The sequence below is a fragment of the Typopeltis vanoorti genome, chromosome 4 (assembly GCF_054136105.1).
Source record: "Typopeltis vanoorti isolate ZY-2024b chromosome 4, IOZ_Tvanoo_1.0, whole genome shotgun sequence".
NCBI classification, from domain to species: domain Eukaryota; kingdom Metazoa; phylum Arthropoda; class Arachnida; order Uropygi; family Thelyphonidae; genus Typopeltis; species Typopeltis vanoorti.
In genome coordinates this window covers 133001613-133016592 of record NC_143552.1, presented here as the reverse complement: position 1 = coordinate 133016592, position 14980 = coordinate 133001613, and the positions used below count along the sequence as shown (strand labels likewise).

Below are 14980 nucleotides of genomic sequence, written 5' to 3'. Positions count from 1 at the left end.
AAGTTGATAATATCTTTTTGGTTTAAAAAATATAATTTAATCAGCATATATTTGTCCAAGTTTACAGTTAAGATTGAACTTACTTTAATGAAATCAATCTATAATTAAATCAATCTATAAATGTCATAAACTTCTATAATTATTATGTAAAATTCAATATGGTAAAAAATGTACGTTTTAGATTTATCCTTTAAATTTTAAAATTAAACTAAAATTTGAAAAAATATTTCGAATAATTTTATAAATAACACAGAAAATTATATATTAATTTATTTTTTATTAATATAAATTTAAGTTTTGCATATTTTTTAGATTAACGAGACAATCACCATTGAAAACTCTCGCTACAGGTTGTACCGAAGCTATTTGTGAAAACACCATTTGTTGAAATGGCAAAGATTTTCATTGTGTTCCGACGCCAGTTGTTACGTAAAGTTCGTCGATAAAGTTGTTATTTCTCTCTAAGAGTTACAAAAGACGTAAAATTGGGTTACTTGAATGCAATTTACATGACTATCGCGTTCCATAAACAGCTCCGGAGGAAACGTAGTAAAATCGATAATGTGGTAAGTGCATGCAAACAACCTGATTCGACTTTTTCTTTGAAGTGTTAACTTGACGTGTTTCCCTTCACTCAAATCAAGCTCACTAAATCGGTCCTTTCCTCGACAGATAGAAAACTATTTCTCCGCCTGAAAAAATACTTCCTATTTTCAAATATAACTGATACGTAGAAATTCAACCAGTGAATTAAAAATACTTCTTTCAGGATTATTTTTAACTTTAATAGAAAATTAGCAACTAAACTAAAAACGATAAAATTGTAATTTCTTTTTGAATAGGAAAGAATGATGAACTAATAAAAAGTTAATTAAAATTACTAATTACAATCCTTAGTCATTAGTATTAGGACGGCTTTTGCGGTTAACTAGAGCATAGCCAGAAGCTTTCGGATATTTCTTTACAGATTCTTTGGTCAGTACCGAGATGAAGGGATGTCGTAAGAGATAACAATGTCCCAGAAGGAAATAAGAAAAGTGTTATCGAGAGTTAAGACGGCCAAAGATATCATACGAATGGGCAACTAAGAATCTATCTACGAAGAACAATAGTAAAAAAAAAAAAAAAAAGTCGAGGTATTGTTCTCATATAAATATCTTATTTTTTTATATTTAGCTAATAAAGAAATTCAGACGTTTTTGGAAAGGGATCCATTGAATAGTAACTTTCTATTGCATTAAATTGCATGGTAATGATCTTCATAGAAACCTCTAGAAAACTCAGAAATTGTTACTAACTTACGGAAATTGTCTCCGTTCTTGACTCCCATTTTATCTAAGAGAAATTTAAGAAATTCAATACTGTGTTTGAAATCAACTGGATCGATGCTGCTAGAGGTATCGATAAGGAATAATAACTCCAGTCCCATTCTGATGGAGTCGGTGTCCAGAATACGGGTTCGACCTGTGAAAGAGTAAATAATAATTCTTAGGAAAGAAAAATAAATAAATAATAATAATGAATTTATGCTAATAGTCACGGGTGTGTTTGGAATTTAAGTTGGTTGCAATTCAGTTCATAACAAAAGTCGAGTTTCTTTAAGTTTTTACTAAAGAATATCTGGCTTTGGTTTTTCAAATACTAGCGATAAAATGTACACTCAAATAATATAAAGAAAACCAAAGCGATATTTCTTTAATTTTAATCATGAAAATTTAGTAATGATTTAGTAAAAATCTCAAATTTTTATTGATATACAGTTGACCCTTGAAGAACGCGGGTTTGAACTGCGGGATCCACTTATACATGTTTTTTTTTTTGTTTGTTTGTTTTTTTCTGAATAAATATATTGGAAAAATTTTTGGAGATTTAAGACAATTTAAAAAACTCACAGACGAACCGCGTAGCTTAGAAATATCGAAAAAAAAATAAGAAAAAGTAAGGTATGTTATGAATGCATAAAATATATGTAGATTCTAGTCTACTGTACCATTGACTACCATAAAATATGAACAAATCTGTTATAAAAAGGTAAAATTTATCAAAACTTACGCACACAAACACTTACAGACATGGCCATTTGCAGTCGAGAGAAATGTAAACAAACGTAAAGATGCCGTGGTAAATCATAACTGCATAAAATTAACTGTAATTAATGAGTTAAATTAAGTAATTAGCATGAAATAAAAATTTTGTAAATATTCATTCGTTAGTGTATAGTCTAGGCTACCTCGAAGCAATCGTATCGATTGCACTAGGCTACCAAAAAGCAATCACATCATGAATAATTTCTGTTTCCCATTATCTTTTCATTTTTGATCTCTAGTGTTAGTAAACGTATAATAACATCTACGATGTTTTGTATCTATTAAGACAATATTGATGCAGGTACTGACAGACATGTGATTCATCTTGTAAACAGATGAGGTAAACTTACGGTATCGATAAATACAGTACAGTACTGTCCATGTGTTTTCACTTCCTTATGATTTTCTTTAATAACATTTTCTTTTCTCTAGCTTACTTTATTGTAAAAATACAGTATATAATACATACATACCAAATATGTGTTAATCGATTGTTTATGTTATCAGAAAAACTTCCGGTCAACAGTAGGATGTTAGCAGTTAAGTGTTTGGGGAGTCAAAAGTTATACGTGGATTTTCGAACAATGCGGGGGGGTGTAGGCTCCCCCACGCGTTGTTCAAGGGTCAACTGTATTATACTATAAAAAGAAAACTATAAATACAACCATTGGTTATTTTGTGTTTACATTAATAATGATGATACGTAACAAACTATTCCTCTATTATATATAGAATATATAGAATAGAATTTTTTGCAGACATATTCCATATACTTACTATCTTCGGAGAAGTCTCCCACTTCTTCTACGAAATCCTTCTCGAATCTGGTGGCCGTGCTCAAAAGTAGCTGATTTCTATCTGTGTAAATAACGGAAATGGGTTAAATGTAAAGTAGAAAATAATTTATCACTTTACTGAAGCACATTACAATAACAATTAATCGCAAAAAAGACATACACATGATCAGTGAACCGAATCGCACATAAGGACATTTTACTCCTGTTTATAGCACACGGACTTTTGAAAAAGAAACGAAGTTAAAAAAAAGACAACTGATTATTGTAGGAACAACAGATTCTCGGTTGCTTAAAATATAAAGATAAATAAAGTCTCTTATCAATGAAAAAGGTCATTACTACTCAACTTTTTCATCACTTGAAGACTCATCAATGAATACGCAATCACCAATAAGATTCCAGCCATTCTCGATGTAGAGCGAATCTCATAGCATTACAAATCTTTGAATACAGCCATGGAAAGATTTAGAGAAATCTTTGGAATGCCTCAAGGAATACAACCGCTAGCTATATTATATTAATATCCTTAGCGTACACAGCATTTACAATTGTCTATGGTTCGATGAGAAATTAACGGATCAACGCAAAGAAATTGATTGGTGGATGAGCTGTTTTTTTTTTGTTTTTTTTTTGATGAAATTAACTTTATCGTATGTTTTGCATTGTTACGTGTGATAGCTGAAAACTATTTTTAACATTTATCGTTTTAATATTCTCCCAGAAAAAATAAAATAAATAAAACAAGCCACCGTAACACTTCATATATTTCTTCCACTTGGGAGGAACAGCCTCCAAACAGTTTAAGAGCTTCTTCACTAGAATAAGATTTCAAATTTCGGTTCTGATTCATCACCGCAAATCAGGTAGAAGAAAGGAAAGCTATACTTCCTACGAAATGCGTTTACTATTAGAAATTCTGTTTTCTTCGGATGCTAGCGAGAAAAATATTCTTTCCACTTATGTAAAAAACCTTCAGGACATACAAGGACAAATAATGTTAAGAATGGAAAAAGCTATGACAACGTAGAACGTCGAGGAAACTGTGATGGCCGCTCGCAATACGAAGTTCGGTAGAATTTCAAATATCCTGCGGTTTTATATTACATGTTATGTGGAGGTTCCAAGAACTCCGTGGTTACAGATCACTTGTTCCTGTCTCAAATAAATAAAAGAGCTTTTGGAACGCACATTATTAAAAGTTGGAAGGATTTGCCGATCAGGTGGATACAGACTTTCCGAGCAGAGATAAAAGTCGAAAAGATCACTCCCTTTTGCAGCACGACCATGCTAGCGGAAGTTAAGATCGATGGAGACTTTCTTCGGGCGCTTCCCGTAACAGGAGGATTTTTTAAAGTTGGGAGGGAGAAGTAAAAAACAGGAAAAAAAACAAAAAAAACTCAGATTTATTCTCTGTTAAAGACAAGAAAAACCACGATGTGTGTAATGTAGCATTACTGTCTCACTCCATACTACAATGCAGTCCTGAAGATCAATGCGAATAACTTCAGAGTTTCTTTCATCTTTTATCGCTACGCATTTGCCCGAATCTGTGACAAGGATGATGTTTACATGCTGTATATGTGTGCGTGTGCGTGCGCATGTGTTGAATTTCATGACTGGAAAATGAAGGAGATGCTTGCTTTAACGTGTACATAGCGATAAACTTATGGGCGATTTTTTGGGAAATAAAAATTCCTGAGCTAGAATGAACTTAAATGTGCGCGAAAAGAAGAAAGATTGTCTTAATGATCGTATTAATTATATATATATAATTAAGTTCACTCGTAACCAGCCAAAGTTTCATAAGAATATGAAACGGTTTTTACATCGCAAGTAAAAAAAATTAATAATTACTTTTTATTCTTATTTTAAGAAAAAAAAAAAAGCCATACCCTCTCCCCTGTACTTCAGATATACAGTTCTTGTGTCCAGCCTATTACTTGAATAAATGTCTAATTATATTTGCAATAATCATAAACACGATTTATGAATTAAAGAAAATTAATAATTATTTTTTATTCTTATTTTAAGAAAAAATTGAAAAAAGTAATATAATTTATTTTATATCATAATATTATGTTAAATTTTAAGTAAACTCTCTTTTCTTCCTAAAAAAATACTTTTAATTAGAATATATGAAATACACCATTATAATTTTAATATACAGAAAAGTTAAATTTAAGACTCGGAATTTTATTTTGAACTGAATGGGAAATCAATCGACCGTGAGATGCGGTGATTGATTCATCCAATCCAATACTCTTGGAGGGTAATGGATGGCAATGCTGTAGCCAATGAAGTTCTAACTGAGGCTCGGCTATTGCTGTTACCCTCCTGCCATTATCAGAGCTTTAATAGCTCAATAACACCTTATCCCTACACTGTCCTCTACAGATAACGGGGAATATGAAAAGCATTCTGCTTCGCCCCTTTAAGCCAGTCCTTATAAGGATTAATATTTTGAACTTGAATGAGAACGAATCAATCGACCGTGAGATGCGGTCGATTGGTTCGTTAATGCCCTTGGGGGTAACGGATGGCAACAATGCAATGCTGTACCAATGAAGTTTAACTGAGGTTCGGCTTTTGCTGTTATCCTCTTGGGCGATGAGTTTTTGAGTTCGCTCTCTTAAGGTTTTGCCTTAAGGGAGCACTTTGAGTCCACGGGGAGGGTGTTCTCCGGTACGGCCCGCTGAGGGGCTTTGTCGGTGAATTATTTTCCTCGGAATTTGAGCGGTTCTGCTCAGTGGTCGGGGAGCCCGTCACTGAGTGGAACCAACGCTGAGATTAGGACGGTCTTTCGCCCACTATGGAGTGGCCTAGAGATCGTCCGTATTTTTGAGATTTCACCTTTACTTACATAGTCGGTGATTGATTCATTCAATCCAATACTCTTGGAGGGTAATGGATGGCAATGCTGTAACCAATGAAGTTCTAACTGAGGCTCGGCTATTGCTGTTACCCTCCTGCCATGATCAGAGCTTTAATAGCTCAATAACACCTTATCCCTACACTGTCCTCTACAGATAACGGGGAATATGAAAAGCATTCTTGCTTCGCCCCTTTCAGCCAGTCCTTATAAGGACTATTTTGAACTTGTCTGTTTAAGAAAGAATTCGTCATATTGTGATGCAAAATTATGATAGTATGATATGAAAATGTATGTGCACCCCACACATACTCAGTGGAAAAAATATCCATGTTATTTTATTTATCGTATGGCTTAAACATATAAACACACATAAATCAGTACAAATACGTAAAATATAAATATAAATACAAAAATGCAAATGACAAACAATTAAAGTAAAACATAGGCAGTTACACTTTCGGCGGACAAAGCACTTATAAGTCAAGATCAATTGGTGCGAGTATCTCAGAATCCTCTGGCTTGCTAGGTAGACCACGTGCAGCAGTGTCTCAGATAGTGCCGTGAATGGTATGACAAACAGAAAACTTCAACGTCAAGCATGTAACTGTCTACCCCTTTTATCAAACAGATGTTTGATGCAAGGGGTAGACAAAGAGTTAACTAAATCCTTGAGCATACTATTTCTAAGTAACAAAAACAAACGACAACGCTCCGATGAGGGAAAGAATATCAGCAACGGACACTAGAAGACTAGAAGTCAAGTGGAGCGATACATCCAAGTTCCTATTGTTTCGTGCAGATCGAAGAGCAAAGATATGCCAACAATTCCATGAATCCATCATGCGAGGTGATGACAGGAATGTTTTTCTGTCGCTCCATAGTAGTCACTCCTCATATCAGTAGAGAAAATGGTGAGGCCTACATGAACATCGTTGCTAACCAAGTATACTCATGCTAACCAAGTTTATCATGTTGATCCTACATATGATGTATTCCTGCTTTAAGATAACTCCGGTCCTCTCTGAATAGTTACGGGAAGGTCATGGTGATGTTATTTTAATGAATCGCATCTTTCTTGGGAAAGCCAGAATCGATATCTAAGCCCTACTTGTCATGGTTTCGTCTCTTAAAATAAGCTTTAACATCTCGAGATTTCTGTGTGCACATTTTATTTTATTTATTTTTTTAAAATCAGATGCATACGCGCTGTTTTTGAAATTCTGCCATTTTTGTTTATTTATCGATCGAGTCGTAAAAAGCATGCATAGCACGCGATTCCGCTTTACAACGAATTTATTCGCAATAACGGAAGCTACAACTAGAAATAAACTAGATAATTTAGCGGATTTTATTCTACCTACATCTAGCGGTCGATGCCCTTAGTAACTTTTGATCACACTTCGTATTGCTAATAAGAAAATCTTGAAGATATTTACTTATTTTTCTAATTCTAATAATTGTAGTTCTTGATCCCTTAACGAATCATAATTTGTAAAGAAAAAGAAATCATCCACGTCCTCAGTTATGATTATCGAGATGTTAAAGAAAATTCTTTTCATATTTGACGTAAAAATAAATTTTATTTATTCTTATTCTTTTATTGATATAGTTATGCAATTAATTCTGTACAATGCAAAGAGACTGCAGGGAAAACTAAGTTAACTGAAAACGCTATATTTGTTGCAGTGATGTGCGCACGCGTGGAATGTCGAAATTCATTGTTTATAAAATAGCGTTTACCAACAGATACTACATATTTAAAAGTTTAACTCAACTTGAGATTGCCGGTAGCGCTGTTTCTACCAAGAAAATTATTAATGAAGTTACTAGATTAAAGTGTATACTAAAGATAATTATAAATTTTATAATTCAACACTGAAACTGTCTGGCATTTAGGAGATTTGTATTCAATTCCTTTAGGAAAATATTATATTGCGCTTGTCTTTATTATATTATCTGTAGATTTATGCTTTAAAAAAGGCATACAATACAGAAATTATCATGATTTATAATAAAAAAAAAAATAATAATAATAAAAAAAAAACGTGATGAAATTAACAATTAACAAATTTATTGATTTGGATGACGATGGACAGCTTTATAAAAAAATGTTAAGATAAAATTGACAACTTTATAAATGAAAATGTTAAGATAAACTTTATTAAAAAAATATTAAGATAAAATTCACAACTTTATACAAAAGTTATAATAAAATTGACAGCTTTATAAAAAAATGTAAAGACGAAACTGACAACTGGGTAACAAACACTATAAAACTTCAAAGTAATTAAAGAAGTTAAAATCTACACCGATCTCAACATCAATAATTTATTTGAATTCAATAAAAAATACGCTACTTGAATTTGAAGTTACGTTAGTGTAATAAATGATATTTGTCATTCGCGAGTGTGTATTATGCATCTATAATATTTTATGAATAAAATAATTGTTTTAATACACTGAACACAAATGATCTGAGCAGTGTCACAAAATTAATTACAAAAATTTAAAACAAAGGAGAAATGAAAAATTAACATTATTAAATAAGAACTTCGAAATCATATTGATTCTATGGATGATTTCATTTTATTTACTAAAGCAATGATTCGAATTATCTGTTGGAAAAAAAAAAAAGGAGGGGAGGGGGAATGAGCTTATTTTCACTCAATAGAAGGATATAGTCTGAAACTCGTATTTTCTTTTATTGTCAGTAGATGGCAGCACATATTCGTGCGATATGTATGGAGATTTTAATTTATTTTATCGAATTTTTTTTTATTGTTTCGAAGGGTTAGAATCATTACAACACTCATATTTTATTTTCATAAATTTCACTGAACAGATCTATTTGCTTCTTTCCATTTCTTCCTAAACATAAAAACTGTCCCGAAATATTGTCAACTACGAAATGATGACTTGGAATTTCTACGTATAGTTTCAATATCAGTAAGAATGTGTTGCAAAAAGAAACTTACAATTCTATACGACAAAATCACCCAGAGGGGTAATAATAAATTATTTATCGAATGTACCAATAACAAGAAGCATGTTCTGAAAGTTACAAGCAGTGCAGATTTATCTTAGAGCCGTGGGGCTGAAAACTAGGCCCAAGTGAATGTGCTTGCTGTGACAGAAGGGGAAGAAAGACGGGGGGGGGGGGGAAGGACTGTCTTCGTGACAGAAATTTACGATCCTCTTGAGGCACTTGGATAAAAAAAAAGGGTCTCCTGAATTACTTTACACTTGTCAATGTAGCGTTTTCTTTCCATGATAGAATTTAGACGTTTTTCTTTGCTTAACTTCAATCAGAAGGTTTCTTCTCAATCCTTCATAGCTCGGGGAAAAATTGCTTAATTTTTAATCTGTCAGCATTCCTGAGAAACAGCAGACGTTATGCAAATTGTTTGGAATTGCCAATGAGTTATCACTTATTCAAATCGCGAGATTACTTCGAATGTTTGTTGTTTTTCAACGGCTTTCGACATGTAAAAGATTTCTTAAGGAGCCTCGAGCTACAATGCTGCAAGTTAAGAAACCTGTTTCTGTTGACTGAATACTGTCCTTGTAATCGAACTAAGTCCAACGAAGAGTAGTGTATTTATTAGGAACGAGATAATAATGTATTGATCGTCTTTGAATGTAGGATTTCGCGTTAAGTGTTTATTTGAAATTTTTTTTTTTTTCCTTATTTAAAATACGTAATTGCTGCAGCAAGTTTGATAAAAGAGTGCGGTAAGGACAAATTGTTATTTGCATAGTGATTCAGGAGAAAAAACAATCAATATATGAAGTGCGAGATATAATCCTTACCCCTAAACTTTGCCATGTTCTTATGGTACATGAACTAACTGCAATATTATTCTTATCATAAGCTCCTTAAAAGATATTTGAGGCAAATAAGATCCGGAAGGTTATAAAATCTGAGTTTAAGAACAACTGTGCTTGTATTACAGGATTGTCAGTGTTATGACTTTGAATGTATTAGTGCTGTCTGTGAGAGAAAACGTTTAGCGTCAAGGAGTTGATTATTTCTTGATAAGTGAAATAGTGAAGTCAGCAGGTGTTACTTTTTATAAAAAAAAAAAAGAAAGTATCATCTCAATAATACTAAGGCAAGTAAAATTGTCGATGGAAATAACATTAATTCGTTTTTTTTTTATGTAATTGTTGACTGTAAAGTATCGAATTAACAAATACTATAGTTTCAGGTACAGAATACAGTGAGGTTAATTCACAAGAAAAGCGAATCTTAATAATTTGCTACCTTATCGAGTGACAATGTTTTTAACGTCCATTTATACAAAATATTACGAATCTACAATTTTTCGAGCATCCGAAACAAAAAATCCAATTGATTAGGACTTATTTAACACTTGCTAGGTAATAATTGATCTTTGGCAAAATGATTTGTTTATGTACTTAGCGTTTGACAGCTAAAATGTAACAAGATATCAGTTACACTTTAGATATCTTTAAATTAATGCATCTTTAAGATTTTTTTTCTCTTTGAACAAACCTATCTTATATTCCTCCAGTAGCGGCTCGTGGCTTGAAATCGTGGGGATGCTGCAACTTTCGAAATACACACACACACACACACACACACACACTGTGAGTACAGTGTATACATGTTTGGATAAAATATCAAAATTACAGTAAAAATGAAAAAAAATATTAAACATGAAAAAATATTGTATATTATCGATAAAATTATACAGTTTAGTATAATTCAAAATTACTTAAAAATAAAATAAAAAGGAATGGATTTATAAATTTTGGACATTACAATTAAATCCTTTAATTGTAATGTCCAAATATTTAAAGATACGAAGTAAACACGATAAACACTACGAACACTCTAGTACTGGTGCAAACTGCATATAAACAACAGTGGAACTGCGCGACGGACAGTGCCGCATTACGCTAATAGCGCGCATCTCAATATGACGTGCATATGCTTGCGCGCGTAGCAATATGACACTGTGGTAAATACAGTGCTGCTAGCGTCCTTCGCCCTCCTAAGTGCTACAAGATGGATTTTTTATTATTTTTTATATAAAATAAGAGAATTGTATAGGATTCTTGATGATAAAATTAAATATTACAAGCAAATATAAATAAATGAATAAATATATTTATATATCGAGAAAAATTGGGGATGCCGCAGTACCTATGCACGAGCCGCCCCTGTATTCCTCAGTATAGTTCGCCCACCGATTTGAGGTCCCTCGACACTTCTGCGCATCTCAGAAAAAGGAGAATCCATTCCGATAATAGGGTAATCAGTCCGTATAGTGGGATGAGTTGTTTATGATTACCGGTCGGAAAATTAACTTCTCTTTTATGATTATTGTAGTTAACTATGTTGCTTGTATAACAGTTGGAAAATTTTACCTATAAAGCACGTGATTTTGCGTGTTGGCGACCAATTCTGACGTCCTTCATTTCTTTCTCCCCTTCAGCATGAATCGACTATTCTTGGAAAGACGCGAAGCAGGGACCTGCAAACGGTGGGCGAACTATAACCATATTCTTCTTCTATCAATATTAAGCCTAGTTGCTTGTAAGGCAGCTGTTTCAAGACTATCCTGCCAACTCCTCCTCAATCTTGCTCTATTTCTCTTTGATGTCCAGTTCTTTAATATCTTGGTCCATCTGTTATCCTGCATTCTTTCTATATGATTTTTTCGTTCGTCTTTCCCTTTTTCGAGTCAGATCATTATTGATTGCATTTTACAATTTTCTCTGATTTGTGAGTTGTGAATTTTGTGTAATATTGTTTCATCTCACTGGTATAAATAATTTATCTAATTTTTGTAGTTGCTGCACGTGATTTTGCTGCATATGTTAGTACTGGTCTGATTAATCTTTTGTGTAATCTTATCTTTCTTTCTTTACTTACGTTGTGATTCTTTCATATGAGATATCTAGACATTATACTATATTTTATTGTTTGTTTCTTGTACTTCGTTTTTCAATAACCGTGCAATTAGTATTTATTTATTTATTATTTTTGGTAGTCTTATTTGACTCAATTACCTTAGCTCTATCCGGTATCAAACATAATCACATAAAGACTACATATGCAGGCAAAAAATACCAAGTATGATTTTTCTGGATTCGTTATTATTAATACAAGGATCCTGTTAAGATGCATTTTAATCGCTATTCGAAGTTTTCGTAAAGATCAAATAAGGTAAAGTTTTGAAATTCTAATGGTTATGTCGTGATTGTTATAACTCTTCAAGAATACATAACATCGATTCAGAGAGGGGGGGGGATTCTAATAAAAACAGATATAAGTTGTTGTTACCTAGGCAACGGCTCATAGGTACGTGACTAATATCAAAGTATCCATCTGCATTGTTTTGAATTGAGTCCTCAACAACTGAAGGTTTGATCCATAAATATCAGGGTTTGGTTTTTTTACTTCCTAAGTTGAAAGTGCTGTTTTGCCTCTGAAGGTCTGTGTCAAGTACTTCGTCAGATTAAATATACTTAAGCATGTTTACTATTTTCTTTTGGCGAAGAGTTTTATCTTGAAACAATATTTAAAAGATTTATGGACACCTATGAATCATAAATGCAAAAAGGCTGTATTTTTGTATTAAATCTCTCTCTCTCTCTCTCTCTCTCTCTCTCTCTCTCTCTCTCTCAGGTCTAAGAAGCTTAGAAAGAGAGAGAGAGAGAGAGAGAAAGAGAGAGGTCGTACTTCAACTTCAAGGCCACTGTTTGCGTGCAATCATTCTAAACCGATGCTGGAAAAACAAAACAACATGTCATATAACAGCAGAAGGTGGTAAAAGCATTGAATGCTTTACACTACAGTGTGAAAAACTTCATAGTAAGCAATATTAAGATATCACGCAGTTTGAATAATAAAAAAAATTAGTGTTTGGTGAGTACATGCCTTTAATGATCTGAATACAATAAAGGCTTCATAGGTCTTTTTATATAGGACTAACTTAGTCGTTAATAATATCTTTTTCACAAAGGTAAACTAGTTTCCCTTATTTATGGCCATAATGTACATAAAATATGTTGCTAACAGTCTCGTTCAGAAGCTGATTAGCTTGAAATGGCTCTTGCAAAATCCTCGTATGAGCGTGTCCTATTATCGACAAGTTTTAAAGCTTCATCAGCTAAAAATACAGGTGAATAAAATAAAAATAAACAAAATCTGCTGATTCCTTTTATTCCTCATAGGAGGATATGCGAAGCCATTTAGCCGTTACTAACGTTTTTGGAAAGTGAGGGCAATCAAAATCTACCCTTTACCAATCGCAGATAGCGGGTTCAAGACTATCAGTGATTCTAAACATCATCTGGGGAAGAGTGTATGGCAGACAACTTCCGCCATCTCGTGATTCCTAACCCTAACACTATATATTATTGTGTGAAATAGTGTGACTTCTACGGTAGATTTTTTATTTCGAATACAAATGAATGGTTTAAAATGGATAACGCATTGATCTATATAATTAATCTATATAACTATATAACTATATAATTAAGTTAAACTAAAGATCTGAAGAGTGGGTGATACCATTTAATTTATGCCAGTTGTCTAGTGCAACTCAAAGAAATGAAAAACTGAGGAATTTGTTGTAGTCACTGTAATGATATAGTGATTTACATAAATGTGATTTAAAATGCAGCAATTTAGAAAATATTCATTAAAAAAAAAGGAACCAATTGTTGTATATGCCAAAAAAAAAAAAAGTTTAACTCCTGTTCTGGTATGTAAAGAATGAAATAATTTTTATAATGTATCCACCAACTGATACAATTCGGTCTCGGATGGAAGTGGCAGTTTTCATGCCCCAATGCACATGAAGTTGACAAAAAGCACACGCACGCACACACACACACACACACACACACACACACACACACACACACACACACACACACACACACACACACACACACACACACACACACACACACACACACACACACACACACACACACACACACACACACACACACACACACACACACACACACACACACACACACACAGACACACACACACACACACACACACACACACACACACACACACACACACACACACACACACACACACACACACACACACACACACACAAGAAAATAAAGTAACCATCAAGAATAAACTTTGTGGATAGCTAGGTATGAGTTAGCTATACGTGCAGAAGACAGAGAAAGCCAAAATACTATTTCAGAGATATTTTTCATATTGGCTTATAGTTTAGTGAAGAATTATTTGTCCAAATGATAAGACAAATGACAACTAAGGAATGCCAACTTTTTAGACGTGCTTCCAATTATTTGTAATCACTGCAAAATTTAATTTAAAATAAAAGAAAAACTAGCAAATGTGTAATATAGGTTTTGTTTAAATGACGACAGGGTATTATTATAAATTATTTTAAAATTATTATTTTTAATTTCAGTAGAATTTAAAAAAAAAAATAATTAAAATAATAAATAAATAAATAAAAATTTGCAGACATTATAATTCCTACCGTAGCATGCTGGAGTTAGTCCGCTCCAGCCCAGTGTTCGTAGACAAGTTCGGGTTCCATCTCTACTCATACGATAACCAGTATGACAAATATATTTCACGGTGGCGCCCACGTGGGTCTCATCACCCCATTTGTCTGCATTGGGGATGTCAGGGAGAGGATCGCAGCGATTCGCTGAAAGAAGGAAAAGTAAACGAAACTAAATTCACCCTTTCTACTTCGTTCGGACTTGTTCCTCTTTATAATTTATAATAAATAATTTATTTTTATATCATATAAAAAAGAATAATAATAGACCAGTGATGGTGAACCTATGACAGGCGTGTCAGCACTGACACACTTGAGGGTTTTAGGTGACACACCTTGGATGTTGAAAAATATTGGTATTCTGATGAAAAAATTAATTTCAATAATTTCAGTTTATTAAATTAATTGTATAATATGAATTCATAGATTGTATTAAATTAATTGTATAATATGAATTCATAGATTGTATATCAATGTCCTATTAAATAAATAGCCTAATATGATATGTGTAAGTCACCATCTATGATTATGTAGTTACATGCATAATGCATGTATGCAAGTGGCACATCAACAACGTCAATATTTTAAATAAAAAAAAAAAAACCTGGGTAAAAAGGTTCGCTATCACTGGTATAGACTAATGATTCAAACAGTTTCCATAAATTGTGATAATATAAAGAAACT

The 14980-nt window shown here is 32.9% G+C and overlaps 1 protein-coding gene across 1 annotated transcript in view; it reads right to left on the bottom strand.

The window, feature by feature from the left end:
- Positions 1-14980, bottom strand: part of LOC150107686 (complement C2-like) — a 65269-nt gene that overhangs the window by 13332 nt on the left and 36957 nt on the right. Inside the window, exons 3-5 of the mRNA XM_090391465.1 lie at positions 14270-14443; positions 2865-2945; positions 1303-1464 (exon numbers count right to left, since the gene is read on the bottom strand). Of these exons, the coding sequence (XP_090247591.1) occupies positions 1303-1464; positions 2865-2945; positions 14270-14443 (417 nt within the window). The remainder of the gene's footprint in view (positions 1-1302; positions 1465-2864; positions 2946-14269; positions 14444-14980) is intronic.